Source organism: Neodiprion lecontei, chromosome 4, assembly GCF_021901455.1.
Source record: "Neodiprion lecontei isolate iyNeoLeco1 chromosome 4, iyNeoLeco1.1, whole genome shotgun sequence".
Lineage (NCBI taxonomy): Eukaryota > Metazoa > Arthropoda > Insecta > Hymenoptera > Diprionidae > Neodiprion > Neodiprion lecontei.
Window position 1 is genome coordinate 2,587,159 of NC_060263.1, and position 27,995 is coordinate 2,615,153.

The 27,995-nt window shown below is 39.7% G+C and overlaps 2 protein-coding genes and 2 long non-coding RNA genes across 9 annotated transcripts; 2 read left to right on the top strand and 2 right to left on the bottom strand.

Moving 5' to 3' along the window:
• The first annotated feature begins 317 nt into the window (after positions 1–317).
• LOC107223503 (regulator of G-protein signaling 11) lies at positions 318–20,091 on the top strand. Of its 5 annotated transcripts, none has more exons than XM_015663193.2 (16): positions 318–1,161; positions 2,811–3,031; positions 3,649–3,745; positions 3,830–3,880; positions 4,578–4,687; positions 5,000–5,116; positions 5,240–5,311; positions 5,525–5,719; positions 5,789–5,964; positions 6,072–6,145; positions 6,255–6,384; positions 6,503–6,724; positions 7,552–7,806; positions 8,018–8,074; positions 10,633–11,529; positions 12,551–20,091. In XM_015663193.2, exons 2-16 carry the CDS (start codon positions 2,960–2,962, stop codon positions 12,609–12,611), a joined length of 2,586 nt encoding a protein of 861 aa, XP_015518679.1. In that variant the 5' UTR covers positions 318–1,161; positions 2,811–2,959; the 3' UTR covers positions 12,612–20,091. The 5 variants fall into 5 exon arrangements, with proteins under 5 accessions (XP_015518679.1, XP_046594989.1, XP_046594986.1 ...); XM_046739033.1 differs by having other exon boundaries at positions 4,581–4,687; XM_046739030.1 differs by having other exon boundaries at positions 3,649–3,880.
• LOC124294233 lies at positions 3,873–5,585 on the bottom strand. The gene is made up of 3 exons (XR_006904177.1): positions 5,451–5,585; positions 4,543–4,768; positions 3,873–4,297 (listed from the first exon to the last, which is right to left on the bottom strand). It is a non-coding gene; the product is annotated as an uncharacterized LOC124294233 (long non-coding RNA).
• LOC124294235 lies at positions 7,690–27,989 on the bottom strand. The gene is made up of 3 exons (XR_006904179.1): positions 27,391–27,989; positions 8,973–9,061; positions 7,690–7,810 (listed from the first exon to the last, which is right to left on the bottom strand). It is a non-coding gene; the product is annotated as an uncharacterized LOC124294235 (long non-coding RNA).
• LOC107225587 (glycoprotein 3-alpha-L-fucosyltransferase A) lies at positions 22,463–27,120 on the top strand. Of its 2 annotated transcripts, none has more exons than XM_015666100.2 (3): positions 22,463–23,073; positions 24,363–24,523; positions 24,979–27,120. In XM_015666100.2, the coding sequence occupies exons 1-3, from the start codon at positions 22,831–22,833 to the stop codon at positions 25,910–25,912; spliced, it is 1,338 nt and encodes a 445-aa protein (XP_015521586.1). In that variant the 5' UTR covers positions 22,463–22,830; the 3' UTR covers positions 25,913–27,120. The 2 variants fall into 2 exon arrangements, with proteins under 2 accessions (XP_015521586.1, XP_046594994.1); XM_046739038.1 differs by lacking the exon at positions 22,463–23,073 and adding an exon at positions 23,887–24,279.
• Positions 27,990–27,995: the final 6 nt, after the last annotated feature.

A 27,995-nucleotide genomic window follows, 5' to 3' on the forward strand; every position in this document is an offset into this window, starting at 1 on the left:
ACCTCGGCACCTCTGCAGCTGCTGGGTTTGATTACGTTACCCTCCCCCCTAATGATTTTCCCCGCTGTAGGAGCGTCGCGTGGCTCCGGTTCGGATGGCGGGAGCGAAATCGGCGTCGTCGAGATTCCGCGAACGAGGAGGCGACGGCGTTCGAGTCAAGTCGCGTGTTGCAGCCAGTGTATAGTTGATCAATAGTCTGACGGCGGACGGAAATCCGGAGGGGGGCGGCGGCGGCGGCGTCGGTGGCGTCGCGACGCACCGCGCAAGCTCTGGAGGTCGGGGAACCTCCCGAGTCGGAGGAGAGCTTTCGCCACCGAGCGTCCCCGACGAGCCCCGAACCAGGGCGACGGATCAGTGACGTGTGGAGGTGATCAACGTCGTCGGGTGCTGGCCGACGACATCATGTCTCTTGCTCCGGCGGCCGCAACCTGCCTCGCGAAAATCGCCACCCGCGTATAATAAAGGGCCGCGAATTAACCCCGTCAACACTACGCTTGCCGTACCCCGCGGCATCCGCAGACCAGGTCGTCCGGAACTCGCCGCGTCCCGTTATCAGTGATCGAGAGAGACACCGTAGAAGCTCCGCGGATTCCGCGGGCCAGATTACGCGCGCCAGATCCGGACCGAAGTCTAGTTCCTTACCGACGAGGCACCGCAGGGCGGAGTTTCGCCTCGCGGTAGCTGCTCCTGTCCCTTTGCCCTGCTGCAGGCGGCCCCCAGTTGCTTCACCGTGTGCACGTAATATAAGCTGTGAGAGCGCGCGCAATGCCGGGGCTTTAGCCTTCCTTACACCCTGCAGCGCAGGGGTGCGCGGACACGCGTGATTTCGTCGTTCCGTCGTCTCGTTTCGCCTTCTTCGAAACTCTGACTCTCTCTCTCCCTCTCTCTCTCTCTCTCTCTCTTTTTCTTTCTCTCTCTTTCTCTCTGCGTAAGACACACGCACACGCAGGTATTCCTGCTGCACAAGCTCGCGTCTGCACGTAGGAACGGTTATAGTGCAGGTATATATTGTAGTATTATGCTGTTTTTCGCCGACTAACTCGACACCTCGATTATACCCTCGGGAAAGTGGCGCGTTATCAACACCGAGGAGGGCCGACGGGCCCGATGTCCTGATCACCGAAATTTTGCCGATGAAGATTCACTGCCTTCACTTTTCAAGTGAGTATTATACAAATATTCGTGATTAAAGTGTAAACTGCAATCGCGGTTGGAGATATTTCGAGGGAATACCTCGCCTCCTAGTACGAACGGAGTTTGACCTCGAACTTTGAAGGACGTTTACGTCTTGGGATTTCTTTCCTTTCTCTCGTCTGCTATTGACAGACATATCCGCATGCGGTATAAATGGGGTTTGCGAGAGGAACCGGAGCTATACTACGTATATACTCTGATCATGGCTGAGAGGAAAATCAATTTTTTGCAACTGCACGATCAGAGGCGTGAGAAAAGTCTTCTAATGGTGCAGCTGATCTTCGGACTATACTGTGGATTTTACTGTCTTGCTGCAGGAAAATCATCGCTCTTGAATGCGGACGGATACGATCTGCGGCTTTCCGTGTTTTGGTAGAACAGGCTACTGCCTTCCACCCCCACCAGATTCACCTGAACTTATCCAGTTCAGGTCGGTCGGGTAATCGAGGCTATATTCCAAATACCACTCAGTCTCCGAAATTGCATCTTCCCCCAAACTTCTCCTTATTCATCTCTCGACCCTTTATTTGTCTCACACTGTGTTTCTTGATCAACTGTCTTTTCCGCTGCATAATATGATCACTGCTTGTGCCAGATATTATACCGAAGTTTCAATATCACCGATGAAGAAGAAGTCAAATTTATTTTGCTCAACATCAATTTTAAAACCACCTTATGTGTATCGGTGCGATAATTAATGCCTCGCAATTCGTATAGAGAGAAAGGCGTTTAGAACAAAAAACTGACGGAAATGATGTACACTTGTAAGTATTCACAGGGTCTTTGCAGCGAAGACGGAAGACAATTTTGATTTCGTCAGATACAAGTATGTATCTCTATTATTGCACCAACACGTTGACACAAACTCCCAGTCCAACTTTTTTCGTATATTCCCTGCACTAGCGAAAAACAGTAGGATTCCAGGGTTTCGAACCTCACGGATATTCCCACGATTCGCGGTCACGCACGCTATAAATCGAAGCTAGACACGAAGCCACGTTTAAACGGTGATACTTCCGTGTTCAGTTATAACGGGCTCACGTCATCTGTGCATCTCGATTTGTACGTAGATGAAAATTATCTCGATAACGGATACTGACTTCCTGTATGACACGCGGCATAGATTTTAGTCTGGAACATGTATAGTTTCTCATACCTGACCACATTAACGATCAGCATTCGTTTTTCATTGTTCTTCGTGTCGAAATAGCTCGACAATGATGATCCAGGGAGTCGTGTAAATGCTGAATTAATCGCATTTTTCCGCATACGTTTCAAGATTGCATACCAAACATCCTGTTAACCCAGCTGATCTTGGCCGCATGGTTCTTAGTGTGAATTCAAATGAAGGGGGACCTACAATAAGAGAGACAATAAATAGATTTGATAAATTCATTGATTAGGTATAATATACCTTGACAGAATTATCCATGGTGAGGATGTAACGGAATCGATATCTGCGGAGTCCGTTCGTTCGTTCGACGATAAGAATGGCTTATGCATGGGGGGAATCGAGACTTATGGAAACAGCGTACCTTTGCAAGATCCCGGTTAATGTCCGAGCGACCATAACGAGTACAATCACGGCTGGATACGTGTGACGTTTCTTCTTTCAGTGGGCGTGCGGGGGTGACTGGAGTGATGGGATGGGGCCAGAGCCCCATGGAGTTCGGGTAGACCCGTCTCCGGCCCAGCTCCCCAGCCTCCTCCGCAGTCGTTGTCTTCACTGGCCCTACTCGCGACGCAGAGGGCCGCCTCGAACGCGATGGAGGCCGCCGCTGCACACCAACAGAAGGAGAAGGACCCGTACGTTCACAGGCCGTGTGCCTTTGACAAGGTATAAACAAACCCATGCTCCCGTCCTTACGCTGCAGGGACGATACACGAGTCGCGGGAAACGGCGCGAGTTCCAGGCCTTGCCTACAATCATGTCAAACTTTTCGCGCGACAACTTTTTTCCCTTTATTGACATGAGGGTATAAGATGCGCATCGTTTGTGGATACTGAAGAATGCGGACTAAAATACGACTTTGGGGAAGCTTTGATTGACATTCGGTTTCGATACTTTAAAGCACACCTTGTTATTTGAAAATTATAGTGTTTACCTACCATTTGTGGTCACATTTATTATAAAATTCTGTATACACTTGACGGTTGCGGGTCGAAATATCGAATGTTACTGAACGAGCTTGGACACAAATTTTGAATACTTGGTACACCTTATTGTAGGTAAATTAGTGTTTTAGTAAGTAGATCAAAGCACCTCCTTACCATTTGTGACCATGAATGTCCAAATACCAGTAATAACTGGCACTACGGTGACCATGACCGGTGCATCTCGTAACCTTTGTAAAAGTGGAACTGATTCTACCAAAGTCGACTCGCGCTCTTCCCCGTAATGTCGCAGTGCGCCGGGGTATAAATTGCTTCCCTATCCGTGGTTTTATCCTGCAGATGGAGGGGCTGGTGCGGGAGATGCAGGACCCTGAGAACGGGGTCCCCGTGCGCAGCCAGAAGCAATTCCTCACGTCAATCCCGTCGGCGTTCATGGGTGAGTGTCGCCGTTACCTTCGCCGAGGCGTTAGCGTAACCGGCCAACAGAGCCAGGACACTACAGGATGCCTGCGTGTTGCAGGTTACGACCTCGTCGAGTGGCTGATGGAGCGGCTTGCCATTGAAGAATCAGGTACGAACACCACCAATATCGAAAGACAGAAACACGTACTACGCCATCAATGCGTGTAGGCTGGCTGGAATGGCTGTGAGCATCCGCTTCTTTTCTCCACGCACGCACGTCGCGATCCTGCAGTGCTGCTGCAGCCGCTGCTGTTCCGCATCTCCGAAAGCATCTCGCATCCACCTCCTTCTTCGGCCAATTTACAGACTTCGGCCATGACTAGGACCGATTCCGCTTTCCGGCGATTTGTTTGTTTCATTTTATCCCTCTGGCTCGACGTTTGCGTCTTAATTTCACTGTCGGCGCTGCAAATAATCGCATCTTCCTTTCGTACAACTGCAGGCAGAACGATGCACGGAGTTGCTGATTGCTACAGTAACAAGACACTAGAGATGCACCGTGCAGAGACACGATAAAGACCTGGAACTTGAGAAAACTCGAATTCCTGCACGGCACTCCCTGAATTGTTTTGTCAAGTGTATTGCAGTTGTTTAGTAATTTAGCAATTCCCGTGTATGTATGTATGTATGCATGTATGTATGTATGTATGTACATGCATAGATACATTTGACCTCACCACGTGATAGTGTGCAACGCAAGAGAGAAGATGTTATGTGGATGAAGTGATGTGTTGTCGAGTGCAAGTTGATATATTACGGAAATTGAGTTACCTCCAAGATATGAAAGTATATTGTTATGTTGACAGTAGAGGCGGTCCATATTGCTAATCAACTTTGCCAGTACGGTTACTTCTTCCCGGTGAACGACTCCAAGACTCTGACTGTTAAGGATGACAGCTCTCTGTATAGGTTTCAGGTACATTTCGTTGGTTTTTTTACATTCCCCTCCTCCCACTATCAACTTCTGTGGTGAAACTATTCTCTGTCTGTAACTTGGCTGTAAATTGTAAATGTTGCGGAATTGAGAAATTGTACAGAAATGGCGACAGCAGAGAAAAAAATTCACTCCGCTGCATGTGGCATGAAGTGAGATCATTTTTCATCGATTTAAGAGACTTATGCAATTTATTGAATCCTCGAGTAAAAAAGTTTTTCCGTATCCCACGATATTGCATCTCCTTCTTATAACTCTGCATACTTGAGCGAATCTCATCTCTGACACATACAGACTCCATACTACTGGCCATGGCAGCATAGAACACCCGATAACGTCGAGTACGCGATTTACCTTGCAAAACGAACCCGAAGAAACAAGCAACGGCATGCACTCGAGGACTACGAAATTGTATGTAAATCCATCACTATACGTGAGTTCTAACCAGTCTTCAGACTTTGATTAAAAACAAATATACAACACATGTCAACGACGTTCTTAAGAATAGTATTAATATGAATAATTATACTGTAGGAGGCACTGAACAGTCTACGAAGGAATTTACAAAATAAATGGGACTTGATACAGCAGCAGGCAGAAGAACAGGTGAGTGCATATTTAGTATCGATGAATGTAAGAAAAATCGCGCTGTCTCTTCTTGACGTAGAAAGTGAAAGAAAATGGGGAATAAAAAAACTCTCAGCTCCCGCGCAAGAAATAACCCATGCCAATTAAAATTAATTACCACGGCTAATTGTGAAACAGGTCTTGATTTTCCATCCAAGTTTTGTCTTTATCCGTCCCTCCTTAATCCTGCAGGTTCGACTGTCGAAGGAGAGGAAGAAGGGCGACAAGATAGTCAGCGACTCGCAGGAAAGAGCTTTCTGGAGGGTTTACCGACCGCCACCTGGATGCCTCAGCAGCCTTGAGGTTGTCCCTGTGCCGACACGCGGTCGTCCCGGTGCTCCGCGTCCACCGCCTCGGAAACGAACGCTTGCCGATTTGCAGCGCGAGGTGAGTGCTTTGAAAGCTCGTTAAAAGCGTTAACCAACATTTTGAGAATTCGTTTTTCACTCTGCCCAGGTGGAGCTGCTCCGAAACAGCTTGACGCGAACGAGGATCAAGATGTCAACCGCCATCGAAAACCTCAAGAACCATTTCGAAACGTACACGGAGTACGACCCGATGATCGTTCAGCCGCAGCCTTCGAATCCATGGATCACCGACGACCAAATTTTCTGGCAACTGAACAGCCCACTGTTAGTGGATACTCGTTAATTTCATTAAAGTATACCCATGTTGAAACAGTGCACGGTGTAGGCGGTGGGTTTCGATGTTTCTCAAATGATTTTTTATGCCCTTTCAGAGTCGAAGTACCGACGGAAAAACGAGTTAAAAGATGGGCTTTGTCAATGGAGGAAGTCATGTCCGATCCAACCGGTGAGCAGTGTCAGGATAATATTTCTAGTTATCGTCAAGTGAGTTAGAATTAGGTATAACTCGCGTTGCAGTCCATTATAATCTCGATACGTTGTATCTGACATTTCAGGGTTGCTAGAATTCACGAATTATCTGAGGAAGGAATACAGTCATGAAAACATAAGATTCTGGATGGCCGTGAAGGACCTGAGACGGAGTTTTCAGGCCCAAATACCCGTCAAAGTCAACGAAATTTACGAGTTCGTAAAAGCTTGATTTTCCACTTCTCATGTTACGGAACGAAAATATCGAAAAAACACTTACCGGGTGTAGTTTGACCAATACTTAAACGTACTCTGTTTTTTCCCCTCATCACAGGGAATTCCTTGCCGCCGGAGCACCGTGCGAGATAAACATCGACGGTAAGACGATGGAGAAGGTACAGCAGGAGATGAAGAACCCGACGAGATTCACGTTCGACGCTGCCGCGGAACACGTGTACACTCTTCTTCTAAAAAAAGACTGCTACCCCAGGTTCATCCGGTCCGAGCACTATCGGCAGCTTCTGGCCGCCGGAGTACAACCTCTGCAAAAGAAAAGGTACCTCATTATGCACTCTACTCAAGCTCACTTTTCTTCGGACAATATGCGTAGTGTGAGGAGTTAGATGTGCTGCAGCACAGTTCTTCGAACGAACCAATAGAAAAGATCCGCCACTCGACGTCACAACAATCCAGTCAATTCAAAACTGTTAAAAGAATCCGAGATGGATTGGAACGTCACGCATAAAACGTCGACTGAATTCTTGAATATTTTATTGGCATCGAGTCAATTGGATGCGAGTCAACGCGATGCGTGACCCACCACGTTTTTTTATACGTTTATCAACGTTGCAGTTGAGGTTATGTTGTATGTTGTACGCGGGCATGCGCCTGCGCCGTAAGCTCACTATGACTTGCCGTGACGTCGATTGGCGGAACGCGCGAACTTGTACGAAAACTGGTTCTCTATCGAGCACACTATGACAATATGAATGCTAGGGTGGTCCTTGAAAGGTCATTTTTGAATTTCAACTGACTCGCTCCCCAAATCGGCTCCACCATATTGGATTCGCCATTTTGAATTTACAAATTTTCTGTTCAGATTCGTGATCAGCACCCCAAGAAACTCCCCCTATACCAAATTTCATCTAAATCCGTTGAGTAGATTCGATGATGCACCCCTGAAAGGGTTGAATGGAATCCACCCTCTTTGGGACACGGGTTAGAGTTGAGATAAAAATCTGAAAAAATTAGGGAATCACCATTGAAACATGTGGAACCGATTTGGGGGGTGCATCGGATGAAGTTCAAGAATTACTTTCTTAAGGACCACCCTAAATTGTATACATATAGGCGGATCTAACCTGTCGAGTGACTTCTCCGCAGGTTCTTCGGGTTCGGCGGTCAGGCAAAGAAGAAGGCTTCCTCGACTTCGGTTCCGACTTCCGGAAGCCTTCAGCAGCACCAACAGCAGCAGACCAGCGGCGGCGGGGCGGCTGGAACCGGAAGAAGACGTGGAAGCGATCGGAGTCTTTCCGGCTCGGCTCACGAGCTGGCGATTTGCGGGATCAGGGACATCGCGACTGCTCCTCGCGTACCGCATTCCCACAGCCAGTCGAATCTCACCGACATACCGTACAGGTATCTATATCAAAACGTGCAAGATTTACAATTAGACACTCGCGACCTTGTTTTAGGGGCTTTTTAAGCTTTTCATTTCAGTCCTAGGTCAATTTTACTCACAAAATTATAATAAATATATATATATATATAGCACCGGAGATATAATTTTGAGAACATTTTTACGGACAAGCGTAGGGTGGTGGCTTGATTGACGGTTCGGTATTTTCAGGGGAGATCTGGCTTGTCTCGTAAAAATCCCAGCCAGGCCTAACCCAGATGATTTTCAGTAAGTCCCTGGAAATGCATCATCCTTTATCGTATACACATATAATTTGTTTGTCGTGCATATACCTATAACGCTATAGAGGCTCGGACTGCGCTGTAGATCAGAATCTCAGGACGATTTTTTATACATGACCTCATAATTGTAACATATTACGACCTGTGATGTGCAAAAGCGATGTATACATGTGATGAAAATTAATTAATTACGCAGTCCGCGCTCCCAGTCATGTTATACGCACCGCCAGATCTTGTAATACGTATAATTGTTATACCTACACTATTGAATCTCTATATATATATATACTAAAAACTATAATAATTTTTACATCTTTGTTGCTGTTGTATGCTGTTCAAGTATCATAGTCCCCTTTACGTATAAACTATGTATTATCCATATACTCTATTTCTTTGATATCAAAATTTGTGTAGGTATCCAATTTCCTCGATTCGACGCTGCAGTTTATATTCGCATTACGTTATCTACTGCTCACGGTGCTGATATGCCATAGAAAGTTGTAACATTCTTTGCTCAATATCCTTTTGTGCGCGCGCGCGCGCGCGCGTGTGTGTGTGTGTGTGTGTGTGTGTGTGTGTGTGTGTGTACACGTGTTATATATCTTACACTTTCCGTGTTCGTTACTAAATATTCATATGCTGCACTGCGTGTTCCGTAATTCCTCTTATACATACATTATTATGTAGGTAGGTATACGTATTCCTCAGAGATATGGATCATTATGAGATCTTGGTACACTGTGTGAGAATTTACTATTTTCTTCCTCAATTGGCACTCTCGTTACATACGTTTATATACCAGCATATGTGTATAGAATTTATACCTGTATATATAGATATACCTACATGTGTGTGTGTGTGTGTATATATATATATCTACTTACATTCGGTGTGTATACCCTTGGGCTCGTTTCACGGTGATCGCAAAAAAGTGCAGGCGTTATAGGATGACTCCTCCTGGTTTGAAATCTTCCTGGAACAAAGAGGAGATTGAGTATTAATAGTGCATGATCGGCATTCGCCATATAATAAAAGTATTGGGTACAATTTAACACACTGGAGGGTCCATTCACTCGGTAATCAAACGAATGATTTCAAGTCATTATATAACCCAACGATTTCCAATTACTTCAGTTATCTAGGTTGCATGATTTTGCGGTACTCTGTATCATTTTGACGATAGAGTGGATCGAAGTTCAGACTGACCGTTTATACGTGATCGCGAATGATAAAAACTTCCAGCAGGTCGGAAGTTCCGAGTGGCCAAAACGTTCGGACATTAGACTTTCCAGAATTTCCAGACTTTTCAGTCGGTCTGAACTTTGAGAATTCTGAATTTTATTTCAGTTATAATTCAAGGTCCTTTGATTTGAAATGTGCAGATTTTTAATCCTCAAATTCGTGCGACTTTCTCGAGTGAACCACCCCTCGAGAGGTACAACAAAACTCGTGTTACGAAACGTACAGGGTGAATAGCTAACGGTCGAATTGTTTTACGCGCATGAGATAAAATTCTAACCCAAAAGCGGTTGTTTTTTCAGGTTGACCAACATGTTTGAGGATACATACATCGCGGCGACTTGTCGTTTGAACTTATGACGGTTGGTCAACCTGACAAAACAACTGCTTGTGCTCTAGAAAATTAGCGCATGCGGATTGGATCATTGACCGTTGGCTATTCACTCTGTACACCATCTGTTCACCCAAATCAAGAATTGCTTAAGAGTTGTAGGGAAAAGAAAAGAAAAGATACCGCGAGTAGCTTATGAATTATAGTATTATAGGTATGTATAATAGTGATATAACGAATACTTCATATTTTGGTTGGAAAAATGGTGAAAATAGTATCAACTAACAATAGGACAAAAAACATTACTTTGATAATGAACTTTTATTACAAAAGTTTGTCTTCACGTTCGAATCACACTCTAGCCTCAAAATTATTTGTTTCTGTTATCAATTTATCGTTAAATAATCAAACAAACAATCTGCAGAGTTCAGATCAGCTCGAAAATTTTTGGAATAAGATGCAAACGGCGCTAATGTGTGGGTGCGACTCGCACCGTGTAACCGTCGGTCAATCAATCGTCGACTTTTAGCGATAGAGAAATGGCGCCAGATTTAAAAATGTACATACGTTCGCATTTGCAAATACTTTAAAAAATTTACATTCGTTACATCGCTAATGTACGGTTTGTTTACCACCGTGCGAAGGTGAAGCTAAACGCCGTTGGCGAATCGCCGATTTGCAAAAAGTGCTTCAGCCTGTTAAGATAAGTATCGTAAATATGAAAAAGCCGTTAACCGGAACGTTTTCACCATGAAAATGACGACCGCGCGTAAGAACCTTTTGCAAATCGGCATTTATCTTCGGCGTGATGTAGTAGAACCTCGTACACGACACCGCAACGTTTTGTAATATTACACTTGCCCCCCGACGACATTACGTATAAACAAGAAAAGAAATCGGAGCCCTCGTGCTTAGCTCGCCATTCGCCAGACCAAAGAAAACTATAAATCATGTAATAAAGTTCGTGTTGGCAGGGATGCTGGCGTGTCGGGATCGGCGGCGGTGGTTCGCCCTACAGACGACGTTTGCCCGTGGGACGCGGCCCCGGGTCCAGTTCCGGGCCCGAGCTCCGAGCGTCCCGGCGATCCGGGAGGGGGGTCGTCAGCGTCGGTTGGGACCGCCGCCGGCGGCGGTGAGGCCCTAACCGAGGCCCGAGGGGCCTCGCGGAAGAACTCGTCGCAGTTCGACTCGGGCAGCTCATCTTCGGACGTTAGCGTTGCGGTCGCGGAGGCGGCCGAACGTCTGCGGCGATCCTGCACGTTGCAGCAGCAGCAGCAGCAGCAGCAGCAGCAGGTTGCCGGGTGTCCACGAGGTTCTCGAGGGGCCAGTGTGACCTTCGCCGATACGAGTCGAGCCTCGGTCTCATCCTCGAACGAGTACTTCTCACCCCAGCGATCCTTCGACCTCTCACATTCGGCCGCAGCACCGCAGCTCGAGGAGACGACGGATACGCCGATCGGGGTCGTTGACACTTCAGAGGGTTCGATCAGCCCTCGCGGTGGGGTTCCGGCGATGGCGCCGGTGATAAGCATCAGTTCGATAGTCGGCGAGATTCTCGCCGAGGAAACGCAGGGCGCCGTGAATATTGACTGCAAGGATATTCGGGAGGAGAATTCGACGGTCGAGGATGACGTCGTCGTTGAGGATGATCGCGAGGATCGCGAGGATCGCGAGGAGGGAAACGAATCGCGAAACAACGCGGCTACACCCCACGTCAGGATCGAAATCGACGGCGAGGAACTCGCCGAAGACGCTCAGGTTGTTCCTGTCTGGGAACCGGACACTCAGACACAGGAATCTACTCGAGCTATACCCACACCCATGGAGCAGCAGGACAATAATGATAACGAAGTTTGCCCGTGGGAAGACGAGTGAGTTTTATCAATTTTTTCTCTATCGCGTTGCGGAATTTCGTCAATTTGAAACGGCGAGTTTTCGGTGAAAATTCACAACTCGGTGACGGTGAAGATGTAAGAAAACTGACGTTGTGTTTATGTTCGAATGATTTAATGGCGTTCAACCAGTACCAGAGAGATAGGAACGTATATTTCTAATGTTTGAATTGGCAGACTGCGAAAATTTTGCTTCGTTATTCCGATACCATGAATCTGAGGACTGTTTCACAGAAAACTCCCCGGCGTAAATTCTGATTAGCTATTATACCTACATACATATACCGATATTTAGATGTTTTTTATATCCCACCAGAGTAAACGTATACAGTAGGGTGGTTCATTTTTCAACCTTTGTTTTTTAAGATGCTCCTCGAAAAATTTGTTACAAATAGTGAGCAAAAAAATTTTCGTCAAACCTGATGGAGGTAGGAAAAATATTTTGAGGTCGCTACCCATTATTGTAATATTTTTTATTTATTTTTATGTCTACACCTTGCGTACTTATATATACATTAGCTTATTCTTTTCGTATCGTGGTCCAATTAATCATTGTTCATAAAAATCAGTACTGAAAACGAAATCAGAACATCAAGGTAATGCGACACTCCTATTTTGTTAGCAAAAACTGTTAGCCAAATTTCTCCGAGACGATTAATCTTTCGGATAAAAGACGAGAACAGCGATCTGCGAAATTGTTAGTAGCATTTTGCTGTTGATTGGTGAACGATTAATTGGACCACGGTACGAAATAAATAAAGTAATATATACAAAAGCCCGTAATGTGTAGACATAAAAGTAAATAAAAAATATTACAATGATCATTAGCGACCTCTAAATATTTTTCTACCTCCTCTAGGTTTTACAGATATTTTTTTTCTCAATATTTGTCACAAATTTTTCGAGCAGCGCCTTGATAAAGAATATGGTTAAAAAATGAACCACCCTATTATACAATATACCCATAGACGTCGGTTACATTTCAATTTTTATGTTCCAGAGAAAATTGTCGAGTGGATGCTACCTACGTTAAAACCTACTCGACATTGGGCTATCTTTAAATCTCTGGCATTCGTAACTATATCTTCTGTATTAATATATATATATATATATATATATATATATATATATATGTATATATATATACACAATATACATACATGTGTATATTAATATATGAATATATGACATACATTATTGAATAGTTATAAATCTTCGGCGGACATGCCGAATTTGACGCGTTCGCTATATTATTGAAACTACATAAAATATTATAGTATAGTTATTTAACACACACACACACAAACACAAAAACACATACCAGTCGTATATCATCTGTGATGTATACCTGGTGTATCTTTTAAACCACATCGAGAAGCTCAAGTGCCCACGTTATACGATGTGCACGGAACGTATTTCTCCCTTCCTCCCTCCCTAATTGCCTCGTTTTTTATTTCATTTCAATGATTTTTCGTCAACTTTACATCATTATCAATTTCATACACGTAACTATACTCGGTTGACGTTGGTGAAAATTCGTGAGATCGATTTTTCTTCGCGGAGTATGAATAAACGAAAAGAGAAAAGAAACTGAAGAAGTCGGTAAAATAATGCCAAGGCCGCATGTAATTTATAATATAATCATGACGGAGACATGGTGAAAATTCTTTTGTGTATTACTCCGCTTGAAATCACTAATACCTGTATTATTATTATTATTATTATTATTATTATTTATATTATTTTTATATATATATATATATGTATATGTATACACGCATACATTTGTGAAATTTCTTCTTAATCTCGCAAGTTCGAATTTATACAATAATGATGATATTTTGAGAACAGCTGCGATTACATAACGTACGTACATTATAATGCTATACGATTGCGGAGTTAAAATCTTCGTTTCCCCCGTTACAATATAATTTGCAATTGATTCTTCGTAATATTTTATAAGCACACGTTTCTCATCATTGTGTATGATACACAAAGCGATTTACTTGTCGCAAAATACGATTATTATACAAATTATACATAAGTATATGACGACTATCGTTGCAGTATGTATTAGTAGTAGAAATAAGCTAATCGTTATATATCGTATACAATTAAGAGGTGAAAAAAAAATAACAATACTTCGTCGCCTATAACGTATCCCGTGTATTCGATAATTATAACACACAGTACGTACGAAAAGTATAGTAAAAAAAAAATAAAAAAAAAAAAAAAAAAGAAGAAAACGGAAAAAAAACGGGAGACGAACCTGACGAAAAGAAAAAATCCCGCGGTAATAATTCCATTACGGTTTTTTTTTTTTTTTTTTTATTATTTCTCCCGCTATTTTCGTATCTGAGGTATATGATAATTAAGTCACACGCAAAACGCACACGCGTATATTTCGTATCGAAAATTTGAAAAATTGGATCGACGCGAGACTTTGATCGATAAGTGTGAAATATCGATTACTATACGCACACACACACACATATATGTATATATATATATATGTATGCGATTGCAATGCGCGATATAACGTAGTATGCATAGGAAGGCGTTTGCACAATTTTTTGCCCCAAAGAAAAGGGTAGAAGTTAAGACGATGTGAAAATTTCTACGTTCATAGAACGAGAATAATAAAATTCTACAAGAATCGTGCGTTTAGAAGCCCTTTAAGAATTCTATTTAGACGACGCGCGTTATTTCTCTGCATGTTTAATATGTGTATAAATATATATGTATATACACATATAATTAAAGTTTCCCACCGCAGGACTAAATATCTAATTATAAAACTATATAATATTATATAAACATGTATGTATATATATGTATATGTGTGTGTATATATATACACGTCTATAAACACATTTGTTCTATGCAAACGTAACAACTACACGCTTTCGAACTTGAATGTTAATTGTTTTTTAAACGTTATTATTGCGAAGGTGCGCTCCGTGGGTGCCTGTCAATTTTGAGCCCTATGACCTCCCCTTCGGATCGCGCGATTCCCTACTTTTCCCTCTTGGTAAAATTTAAGAAATACGCTGAAAACGCACGCGCGTTTATCATATAATTTCATTACGCGTATCGGCATGAGTTTATTAATATTAAATTAAACACGTTAAATTTTATATTCACATTGACTTCAGTCTGTTGTCTCAGCTGCTCGTCGAAAAATTCTTTATCGTCTATTATTATTATTGTTCTTATTACTATTATTAAGATTATCGAATTAATGTCTGAGTCTATTTTTTTTTTTTTTTTTTTCTCATTGTAATTAATCGAGTTATTTTATTTATTTTTCTTTTTTCGTTTCTCGTACATTTTCAACACGCGTTTCGTGTGAATTCGCCAACGACGAAAATCGAACGCGACATCTGGTGCCGATATTACACATGCCGCATAGAAGTGTAATTATCATATTTAACCGAAATTCCGTATTATAGACATATATACTTGTATACTTGTAACGTGATCGTTACATTATAATGCTGAAAACAGCGCATTCGTATGCGATTGTAAGTTGCAACAATACACGAAACTTCGGCCTACGTTTATTATATTATACTTGTTGTTAGATGAGAATATAATGTATAATTAAATACGTTAATTTCCGAATTGCCATTATTATTTATCGTCGATACTGTTGTTACCATGTTTTTTTTTTTTTTTTGTTTTATTTTCTGTCACCGTTACGCTTATTACACCCTAACTTATTATATCGCATACCGTTATACCTATTCTACGCCTATTACCTACACCTATATCACACGATCTTACATATATATGCATGTGTCTTCGGATAGATAATTCGTTATATCATATCTAACCAAACTATGACTCATTGATTGCTAAAACTATACTACAATGAAAATCGTATGTTATACATTATATTATGCAATGTATCTAAAATTGTATAACGTATTGCCTGTGTAATACCTGAGATAAACAAAAAAAAAAAAAAAAAAAACAACAACCATACGAACGTAGCGTATATTTAAATACGGTAGGATGGTACAATATATATATATATATATGTGTATATATATAAGCTTAGTTAAAATCGTATCGGCGCATGTCGGGTTTTATTGCGCGTCACGCGTCTTTGTACTACGTTACGCATACATAGAAAAATATACTAAATTTACTATAGTCGTAGGGCACGTAGTATAGGCTGTTTCAACGAAACCCGCATGTGCGATTTAACGAGGATGACAAAGAGGGAGCAAAAGAAGAAAAAAAAGATGAAAACTACGGAAAACTTAATAAAAGAAAAAAAAAAAAAAAAAAACGAGAATAACCCTGTTAATATGGAGTATAATACACACACGATATATTATTCAAAATGTGTACGCGTAATATTAGTTCGTTATATCTGACAATAGCGCGTATATTGTATCGTTATTCGCTGAATGTACATACACACACACACACACACACATATATACATATATAAATATACGTTTGTACGTATACACAATATCATAAACGTTTGTCACTTAAATTATGTAGTCGATACATATTAATATATATATATAATCGGGCATCCTGGAACTGCGACTGCCCCAGAGCCTGGAGCCCTTTACGACGCAAGCTTTCATCGTAAAAACTTTCAATCTTTCAAACCTATCGCCTAATTTGAATTCAAATACACACACCTATATTTATATATACATGTAATTATACTCCGCTAAATGTATATTCGGCATGTATCGCATGATTATATTATACACGAATCTTCGAAAGCCGCACCTTTATTCCTTCGTAATGAAACTAATCTTTTATTTTTTAATCTTTCTTTCTTCTCCTTTACCATCCAAATATTTTTACACGTCTGTATTTTCAATATCACCGAATCTACGGACCTCGTTGGGTGATGTAATTTTTTTTTTCCTTCTTTTCATTTCCCTTCGGTAGAACTCCTATAAATTCGAACTATTTAAATTCCACTCTCCCTAATTCGGATGGGAAGTTCGTCTTTTCAATGCGCCAACTATAATGCGCAATGCGTAGATCATGCGCAAAAGGCGACAGGTGAGGGTAATCCGTAAATTCTAATTCTCATAATTCTCGGCCGCGTATTATTATTATTATTATTATTGTTGTGCTTGTTATTATTATTATATATATACATACATATATTTGTCATCGTTCTATCACATGTGTAGCGTATGAATATGCCGGTAATACGTATAAATAAACGGACATGTATGATGTACGCGTATATATGTATAACGAGCTGTTTTTAAAATACCGCATATAATACGTGTATATAAATATACGCATACACACACACACACACACATATATATATATATGTATATGCATAGGTATACTTAGGAAAGGGTGAAGCCGGTTTCACTCTCAGTAACGAAATGCGTTGCATTGCACGTATGAATAAAAATGTATCACGGACACTTGAGTTTTACACCCGACAATTGTCTTAATTAACGTACATGTACGACGTTACGTTAAATTTGTATACATACACGTATAGTTGTGTGAGAAACGTCGCGTCGCTTTAGACAAAAAAGAGAGAGGGAGACAAGTGAATAACAATTAATTAATTAATTATAACTACTGCTGATATTGCATTAATTACGTACTCGATACTTATTGCTTATTTGTATACTACAAACGGCCGTATATCTTGATTTTTATCTATACCAAAGCGTACATATTACCGGTATTATTATTTTTATTATTATTATTATTATTATTGTTGTTGTTGTTGTTGTTGTTGTTGTTGTTACTGTTATTATTATTATCACGTTTATTATTTATCATTATCATTAAACACGCCCTTAGAGATGAATTTCGATAATCTAATAAGAGTTCAATTGCGCAGCAAATTATACGACGGCACGTATTATATGTATAGTTATGAATAATGGTAGTCTTTAATTCGTTCGATTTGTTTGTTCGTAAAACGCGGTGCATATAATAATAAAATGCAATGAAATTGGTATGTCATACTAATATTACACACACACACACACACACATAATACGCGTTATACGATAAAATTATAATACGTTATTAAATATAATTGTTTGATGAAACTTAGTTGGATTTGACGAGCGCAACGGCATCATCATCATCGTCGTCATTATTATTATTATTGTTGTTGTTGTTGTTGTTGTTGTTGTTGTTGTTATTGTTGTTATTATCATTATTATTATTATTATTATTATTACTACTACCAATTTTTATTAATTTTGCACATTAACCGATATTTTCCGAAATCTCAGCAGCTATGTTGTAATTCTCGAAAAATGTGAAATTTATACACGAGGATATAATACGTTGTAAATATGTTAACAACGGCGTAGAATATATATATATATATATACATGTATTTGAAAAACAATATATATGTATATATATATGTATCCAGTCAACTCTTTAATATTATGTATGTACTATAGTTGTTATTGTATCGAGGCTGGAGTTTTCTGTAAAAAACATATTTTTGTGGCGCTTGATGAGATATATTATAGCTGTTCGTTAAATGTTATCGTAAAGATGAACGGCATATTCTGTAATACCTGCATGAATTTGTTGATTATACAATTATGCATTGTAGGCAAGGTGCGGTAATTTAACATAGTATAATACGATTATAATAAATAGCCGACGATATAAGTATATATGTATACCTTGTACTACTACTACTACTACTACTACTACCTATTTGTAAGCATACGCGGACGAAATGCTGATATCAAACCCTGTAAGACGGTGAAACTTTGTTAGAAAAATATGAAAATTAAAGGGAAAATTTTAAAATGGATAAGGTGAAAGATAGCCGTTAGTTAGGAAAGTGAGTCTATAAATGAGCATAATTCAACGTTACAAGCTGCCAGCTATAAATTATAACTAACATTATACATTGTACGAGGCGTTGATTAATTCGTTTATGAAAAAATTGAAAATATGTTGTAGTGTTACATGTATCGGGCATTCCGTGACATCTCGATCAAGATTCTACGTCCGTGTCTCGGATTGGCTTTACGATTTTTTTTTACGGAAGTATACGTGAAGAAAAACGCGATCGCAATTTTTTTCACAATTTTACCACCCGCCGTGTCTTAAGTACGATTTAAAAACTTGGAAGAAATAGGTAAAATCCACTTGGTAAGATCTGAAGCAATTCAGAAATATATTACAAACTATAACAAATTTTTTGACATCTGTCAGTAGACGGTGATTTCATAACTTCGAAGGATAAATAACAAGAACGATTTGAAAAAAAAAACCAAATTTTTTAATATTGGTTTGCCTTTCTGACACAAGAATGAACGTAAAATCTCATTATAACATCGATCTGAACAGACATTATTCGGCCCATATTAAAACGAGCTTTTACGTTCATTCTTGTGTCAAAAATTTACTTTCAATCAATTTTCTTATTTATCTTTTAAAGTTATGAAATCTCAATCTTCTAACAGGTGTGAAAAATTTTTCCCTACATCTGGTGAGATTCTACTGAATTTTGTCAGTTTCTACAAAGTGGGTTTATTTTTTACAAGTTTTTCAATCATCCGTCAGACACGCTGGGTCGAAAAATTGTGAAAAAAAATTTCTTTTGCGTTATTCGTCATATACTTCCATAAAAAAAAATTACAAAACGAATCCGACACATTGACCGTAGAATCTTGATCGAGATCTCATGGAATATATATATATACATATATATATAGGTATACACTGATACCATGTGTGTAAATCAGTTACACATAATATGTGAAACGATTATAGAAAATGCGAGGCCTAATAATAATAATATATGAATTTCTGAAGCTGAATATCTATATAATTATTTGAATAGTAATACGAATATTATAATACATATACTACATATGCATATTACGTATATACATAGATAAACAATAATGACAATGAATGTATGTATAGTCACACCGCATAAATATTTGATAATGTACCATTATTTATTGAAGTTTAGAAGTATATATCGCAGCAATGTATAACGCTATACGTATAAATACACACACACACACACACACACACACACACACGTAGAGACGAGGGAACGTTCAGCATATTACAGGTGGAATATACGTCGCGTTTTTATCATGCAGTCTACGAACAATATCAAAATATATAATGTTTAAGATAAAAATGCAGGTTTTAGTTTTGCTTTTTATTTGGAGTTATTTTTTCACAGTTATCGTTAATTTATCGACTCATTCGCTGCTCAACGTTCACTTTCCTCTTTTATTTTATAACGAAGAAACTTGTAAGCTGAAAAGATTTCGTTCGATCGAGCAATTGTCGATAATCTGATCATCGGTAGCATCAAAGTGTGAAAATCTTTTTTAAAAAAAGAAACAATTATACGTACGGTAGAAGTGAATCTTGTTTTTTTAATAACAACAACAACAATAATAACGATAACGATAGTGACGAAGAAGATCACGAATGGCAAAAATGAAAACGATTTCGATTAAAGTCGAAAATCCCCTGTAACGTCACATAAATAAGCGAGACGACGAAACGTAGAGAAAAACGGAAAATAAATATCAAATTAAATATACGCAAAGCGACATTGCAAAATATACGACAAGTTGCACGCTTTTCGCACATGCGATACATTATGCGTGTGTCTGTGTTCCATCTTTGCTGCATCTAAGCTCTGATTTGATGGACGTTAACTGTCCGTAAAAAATTGTTTATACATCTATAAGCATAAATCTTTATCATCATTTCACATTACGCGAGTTAACAGGCGAGAAATGTTGTAATAGCAAGTTTTTTCACTTGAAATCTGATTGATCGATTGGTCCATTGATTTGTACGTCGATGGATATAAAATACGACAATGATTAATATTATTATTGTCATAATAATTATCGTTGTTATTGTTATTGCAGGTAAGACGAATCAGTCGTAACATCGTTAGCTGGAACTTGGCATAATATCGAGATTTAAATTCCCTCCCGAAAAATATTGTAATCACGCGGTATTTTTACTATGCCTAATACTTGGAATCTAAAATTTTTACGTTGCATTTCGTTCCCGCCGTTTGGCGAAAAACAAGTTTATTTCGCTTTAGCGACCCGCACGGTATGCGGTGCAGCGTCATTTACACTCTGCATACGCACAATCGTAAGTGGAAAAGAGACACACACACGAAACTTACTCATACACGTGGTAGCTGATATAGCGGAGCTTTAGTGTATATAGTTTTGTAAAGTGTTACTAGTCATTGACGATATAGGATATAGATCGAGACAAGCAAGTAGGTATATTATAATGGAGTACCGCTGCTGATTGACGTGTTAAATACATACGAGAAGAATAATTTAAATTCGTTTCCCCGAATGATAATATATTAAATTATCTAGGTATAATTGTTGGTGGAATATATATATATATATATATACATAAGTGAAGAAACGTAAATTTAACCACGAGACAACTTATATATACATATATATATATACATGTATGTGTATATGTATATACATATATGCATGTATATTAATCATATTATTATTGTAAGAAAAAATTCGTTAATATATTATATAATATAAATATTATAATGTAAACTGTCACTAGAATGTCCAGAATATTAAATAACATAGTGCCATTGAATTAATATTATACACGTATTACAATATGTATAATAATCGTCTATTCGTCAGTATTTTTCACATACATCGTGTACGATTATTTGTAATTTAAAAATAAGTGAGATGTTTGGATAATTCGTTCAAACTTAAGCGCAAATCGATTTTCGAATCTCTCATACGTCACACAGCGGCGTGTGAAGAATGTTCGAGTTGTCAAGAGAAAGGTTTACACGTAACACGCGTTACGTATTCATAATTTATAGTTGGCTATACAGACGGATTTTCGCTTAAAATTTTTATTAGTAATAACGTCTTTGACTTTATCGATTACACAAAAGTATATTGACTCCGTTACGGATCAAGGGACGAAAGTTTACCATTGCCACGAGTGTGAAGTTTGCGCTTGAGTAACGCGCGCGATAGTTTTTTTTTTTTTTTTTACAACAAGCGAATGAAAAGTGGCGATTTCTTCTACCCAGGGACGAAAGTTGAGCAATTGTGAAAGAAAAAGACACACACGTTCGTTTTATACATATATTCTCATAACTTTTTCATACCGATAACGATACGAAAGCAATTCGCATTTGAACCTAAATCATGTGGAAACGATAAAATTTCATTGACGTTACTGGCGAACGGTTAAGCCGTGGAAAGTTCAAACTTGGCGAACCTTTCAATATTATCAAACACTGCAAGAGGTAAAAATATCCGACAAGTCGATTTAACAACGTCTCGTTGATTTGTTGACAGTTGGTGGACTTGCCCACACATTACTTATCTACGAGTTATCGCAATATCCGAACAGCGCATGCACGTATCTTATCGTTATATTATCGTCCCGACAAACTGCCACAGAAAGCCCCACTTTTCGCCTGCGACGAAAAGTTTTTGTTTCATTCGGTCAATTCGCTGTTTGGCGATTTGTTTGTCTGTTTCTTTTTTTTTTTTTTTTTTCGTTTTTTCGGTTTCTCACGCATGTAAAAATGCTGCCACGTGTTTCGGTGACGAGTCGTACATCAGCTCTGGATTTCTTTGCTTCGTTCTCGCCATGCAGAGACAAAAAGGAATAAGAAGAAAAAAGAAAAAAAAAAAAATCGCTACCAAACAGAGAAGCGAGCGCGTCCGTTTTAAAGATATATATATACACACACACACACACACACGCGCGCGCGCGTATGTATACATATTACTTATCTACAAGTTATCGCAACCAGGTGAAACGTGCAACGTATTACTAACACTTCTGTGCGCATAGAAAATGGAATGCGCGTGTGTGCGTGTATTGAAAGGTGTGCTGTGCTACGTATACGAGAGCTCGGTCTGCATACTGCGGCGTTATTATTGGCGTTAATTTTTCAGCCCGCGATATATAGAAACACACAGAGAGCCTGTTCACCGTTGTGTCTATTACGTGTTCGTAGTTTAGAAAAAGAGGCAATCGGTCTGCTCGCCTGCATCCACGTATATGCTGAGAGATCAATTTTTCACTTCCGTTCCGCCCTGTTACCGTGCTGCGGTTTTGTACATCGAAGGAAGGAAGACGAAAAAAAAAAAGAAAGAAAGAAACAAAAAAGAAAAAAAAAGAACGCAGCAGCCCGCGTTAAAATTAATCGACTATATCCGCCACGTGCAGCGGTGACACTTGTGTTCAACGTATTTATAACAAAGTGATTTAATTATGATCCGTTTACCGAGGCATCTGCCGACCTTAATTATTCTAACAGCGGTTAGCATGTTCGGTTTTTATTCATTAAGCGTCGTCCTTCGCGGCGCGGGAAACCGTATCGTCAAATTATACGACAATTATAACGTGAACGTCGAGAGGTACGATCGGCTTCATGGACCGCCGATCGAAACTCGAGGATACGAATTTGAGACGAAACCGATACCTGTTAACTGGAGGAACCTGTCCGACGACCAGGTAAATACAATTATCGCATACTCGTTGTATCCGTGGCACACTTACAATTCAAGATGGCGTTGTGCGATCCACGTGAACGTTTTTCTACATATTTATATAAATATGTGTACATATTTATACAAATATATATATATATATATGTGTGTATGTGTGTGTGTATATACCTATATATAAATGTACGTAGGTGTAAAGATGACTTGATTTGTTGCACGCATAAGGTTGCATACCTCCTAAGGATGATGGTGGAGGAATTCGTTATCTCGTTATAATTCATGTTTTTCTTTTCACGACACAATTCGCTTTTCGAACACGTTGTCCGACCGTAACGTCGTACCGTGTACGTAAATCAGGGTGATCGTTAATTTCTAACATATACTCTTCACCGACCCTGGGATCTATGTTGACGATGACGAAAAAATAGTTTGTGAATTGTTGCAGATTTTTGGCTTTATTGGAAAGGTTGCCAAAATCGATTTAAAATTGACGAAAAAAATTATTTGTTCAAGCAGCCTCAATTTTAGAGCAAAAAAAAGGAAGTGAACTGTAGTTCAATTCATCTCGATTGGTTGAGAAAATGTATTTCACGGTGTTCTTGTCACATTACAACAGGTATAAACGTTGAAACGTATCGTACGTAATTGATAGGTTAGAAAATAGACGGGGAGGAAAATTTACAGCGCGGTGGGTTTTAAAATACTTTTAATTTGTCAAATCGAATTTTATGCCCTCTCCAACCAGGGGACAAATGAAATTTTTTATATTTGGTTTTTTTTTTTTTTTTTTTGTTATTTTCGAGTAAAAAATGGAAAAGAAAATGAATTAAACGATAGTTTTTTCTTCTGTCATAGGCGAAAATGGAGATTTTTCAACAAAAATGAATTGACTAATAGTTTTCTGCTTTCTTAAACGAAAATTGGGTATTTTTTTTAAATCAATTTCACCACCCTCTTCGATCATGCGAAAAGTTTCAAATAATTCACACACTGTTTTTTCGTCATTATATACATATGCATGTCGGAGATCAAGGACCATCCCAATGTGAAACGAGGCTGAAGTTAGCAACGTTGACGTAACGAAACATCAGGAAATAAATCATTATTACGTAATTTTGGAATGACTTTGAAGTCGTCGGGGTTTCAAAATAAAAGAGTATATTCTCTTCTTCGTCATAGTTTGCGAAATTTCAGATATTACCAAAGGTGCAAAGTGAGCATTTTTCTTAAACGTGCGTTGGTAAGTAACGTTAACGATATCATCCTCATAATGTGAGCATCTGTATAATAATTCAGGTTCACAGTCTGTCCGCCCTTGGTAAACGATTGCTATCCGTCGGCGATATCAGCGAGGTAAAAAACGTCCCTAAAGATCCTGCAAAGGAGTATCTGATAGTCGTGTGGAAGCACGGACCGTTCCTAGAGAGAAGACACCTCAAGCATTTCACCAACGATGCGTAAGTCATTATTATCTAATTTTTTTTAACCCTTACTTGCCACACTTCTGTAGAATCACCCAATTGCTAAGAAAGCGACAAAAATTGTTACAAAAAATAAACTATTGAACAGTTTTTACTTGATTGTAAAAGTTTTTTTTAGAACATATTGAAAGTCTACTTCGAAGGATCGAGTAGTTAATATAGTCAGAAATTAAATTTAAGTGTACTAAAAAAAGATGCGATACAGAAACGGCTATTTTTACAAAAACATTCACAATTGGTTTTGTTTTTCAATACCAAGGGTTTGAATTTAAGGAAAATACAGCCTGGGGTGGTCTACACCCCCTGGGTGGCAAGTCAGGGTTAAACACAAAGTTCTTCCTCTTCTCTACGACGCTCCGTATGTACAATAAACAAGCGTGACTACGATCACAATAGCGCTAACGACGTCGTATGTACACTCCGCACAACAGATCATCGCCGTGGGAAGATTGTTCGGTAAATAATTGTCGACTAAGTTACGACTCGGGTGACGTCGAAGAAGCGGACGCGGTGCTCATCCACCTCCACAAGACGACGGGGGTAAAGGATTTGCCGGATAAAGTTAAACCGGAGAAAAGGATGAAGCAACGCTGGGTTTTCCTCACCGACGAATCACCCCTGCACACCTTCCTAGCCGGTGGCCAGAGTATCTCGAGTTACAACGGTTTGTTCAACTGGTCCATGAGCTATCGGATGGACAGCGACGTCCCCGTACCTTACGGCCGTACGGTGATGATGATCCAGCGAAACTCGAGCACCGATACCCAGAAGTACACGAAAGCCAAGACCAAGCTGGTGGCGATAATGGGAAGCAACTGCGGCGGGAGCAACAAACGATGGGATTACGCAGCCAGGTTGAAAGTGGCACTGGCCGAGAGGATGGACGCTTATGGTCACTGTCTTAAAGGTGATACGAAAAGCTGCCCGGGACACTTTACCAAGGACTGCGAAGCCCTGGACGACTACAAGTTTTACCTCGCCTTTGAGAATTCTAACTGCAGGGAGTACCTTACGGAGAAACCATTCTGGCACGGATACCGTAAGCATGCGGTACCCGTGATCATGGGGGCGTCGAGGGAAAACTGCAGGCAATTGTTACCACCGAAATCTTACATACACGTTGACGATTTTGCCAATCCGGCTACCCTAGCCGATTATCTCTTGTACCTGGACACCAACGACCAAGAATATTCAAAGTTTCACGCCTGGCGGAACCAATTCGATGTACTCAATGAGCACGGATACTTTCAGAGCACGTCTCGGCATTATTGCCGGCTATGCGAAGCCCTCAATTACAACGATCCGAGCGTCAAGGTTTACAACCATCTCGAAGATTTCTGGAGCAAAACGAAAGACTGCTGGTGATGCTTTGGAGATGTGTTATGTTTTTAGCTTCCTTTCTTTTTTCCATCCTTATTTCTTAACTTATACGTTAACTACCGCGGCCAGTTACGTACATGCCAAAGAATATTATCGTCCTTTAGTATATAAGCAATGTATTTGGCTAGGGTATTCAACAGTTAAATTAAAGTTAAATTTTTTATTACTCCAACATTTCTTCTGTATCTCGGGGTCTACAGTATCAACGTTTATGTTCTTTGGTTATATTATTTTGTACATGCCAACGATGAGCACAACTCGATGTAAAACGAATTGATGAAAATCGTGACTTTCCAAGCATTTGGAATACAAATGATGTATAGTTTTTAAGCGAAATGATGTAATTTAAGTCATTTTGATGATCAATGGGATGGGGATAAAGCTCTTCATTTTCGTCTGCGTTCATATTAATAATTGTACAATGAAAGAAATTGATTCTGCATCAGAATCAATCCTTTTCAATTTTCCAATTTATCTGATCGGTTCACTGCGGGTACGCTTTTTCAAACTATATCAATTGGTAAAAAAAAAAAATTTGTCAAATCCTCTTTCGCGGATTTGTAATCTCTAAAAAATGTATAATTCTAAGTTATACGATACGTATCGAGAACATATGTATTCATCGACGCTTCTGTGCTCGAATAATCGCCCGAAGCGTGCGAACCCAAATGTAAATAATGACAGCAGGTACGGGTATATGTATAAGAACATGAATTACCGAGGTCAAACTGTGCGTGTAAAATATGTAGATACAAATATACATTTATGGAAATATAGCAGAGTCAATATTTAACGCAGGATATCTATGTATTCAAACTTTTTACCCTGCAGGATGTAACGAATTCAATTTGAAGATCTTATAAAGACACAATAAGAGTGGAGAGAGAAGTCGGTTGGATAGGAAATTTTTGTCGGTAAGAGAATGTCAAACATTCATGTCGGTACATCGAAATATCGGTAAGAGGATATGAAATATATCTATTGGTAAGTCAATTGTTCGTTCCAACAACGCAGGATGTATTATATGTATAGTACCTAGAGCTGTTCGTATACGTATCTACAAGAATATGTTTCGTCAGGTCAATGATGCGTTCTTTTGTAGATTTGAAAAAAATTTTTGTACGTAGCCCATCGAAGCTCGGCTGCGGCCCGACCGAAACGCATAAATGTTAATAAAAAATCATTGATCATAACCTGATAAAGTGTTCCTGTATATCCAACTTCTGGTCACGATAAACTCGTCTTATAGATATGGATATTTCGCTGTTCGTTTGTTAGCACGCGACTGATGCGAAGTTTGCAGCGGCTAAGGTGCCTACGCTGAATTGCCTATAATTAGGAGTTCCCTGTTGTGGGTTCACGAAAATGTATCGTATAGCACTTTTTAGCATAAGTTGAAGTAGAATAATTTAAAAAGTTCAATGTCAGTAATAAGCAGGATTAATTTCACTTATGCTACTTACTCGAGCTGGATCGTGAAGATCAGCCCAGCCTCGATGTCCGTAGAAAATTCCCATGAGTATCACGGAATAAGTTTTATATTACCGTGAAAATAACTGAATTTTATCATTTGACTTGTCTCACGATGGTTCGTTTATTGTGGATCTGTTCATTGTATCCTGAAATCACCGTGTGGTTCACAGGTACGAACGATGTCTGTTGATCGATTGTACGCTATTGAAGCCCACCACTCAACGACTTCCAAATACGAACCGAAATACCGCGGTCACACTGCACATTTCTTTTATTCCGAGAAGTGTAGCGAAAGAAGAAAAAATCCAACGATGCGAACAGCACGGGCATATTCGACCGTTCAGTTGGCGGTAAGAACTGGGAAATAAAATGTTCTGATTGGCGGAAGTTGTCAACATGGTGGCACACCGATCACCGATTGTTTATTAACTGCAGGGGCGCCGCCACCCGCAAATCCCGCCAAAAACCGTCATTGAAATTTAAAGATGAAGACATTGCCGTAAAGGGTACGCTCAGAGAAAGAGAAACGTGAGATGTACGAGTGTCATAAAATTGCCCATCTTGCGCTGTTAAGGGTATTTAGTACTCCTACCGT

Coding starts and splice junctions, on each gene's coding strand:
- LOC107223503 (XM_046739030.1), top strand. CDS start 2,960: ATGGAGGCCGCCGCTGCACACCAACAGAAGGAGAAGGACCCGTACGTT. Junction 3,881..4,577: donor GCTTGCCATTGAAGAATCAG/GTACGAACACCA, acceptor TTATGTTGACAG/TAGAGGCGGTCCATATTGCT. Junction 5,965..6,071: donor TGGCAACTGAACAGCCCACT/GTTAGTGGATAC, acceptor ATGCCCTTTCAG/AGTCGAAGTACCGACGGAAA.
- LOC107225587 (XM_015666100.2), top strand. CDS start 22,831: ATGATCCGTTTACCGAGGCATCTGCCGACCTTAATTATTCTAACAGCG. Junction 23,074..24,362: donor GGAACCTGTCCGACGACCAG/GTAAATACAATT, acceptor ATAATAATTCAG/GTTCACAGTCTGTCCGCCCT. Junction 24,524..24,978: donor AAGCATTTCACCAACGATGC/GTAAGTCATTAT, acceptor TCCGCACAACAG/ATCATCGCCGTGGGAAGATT.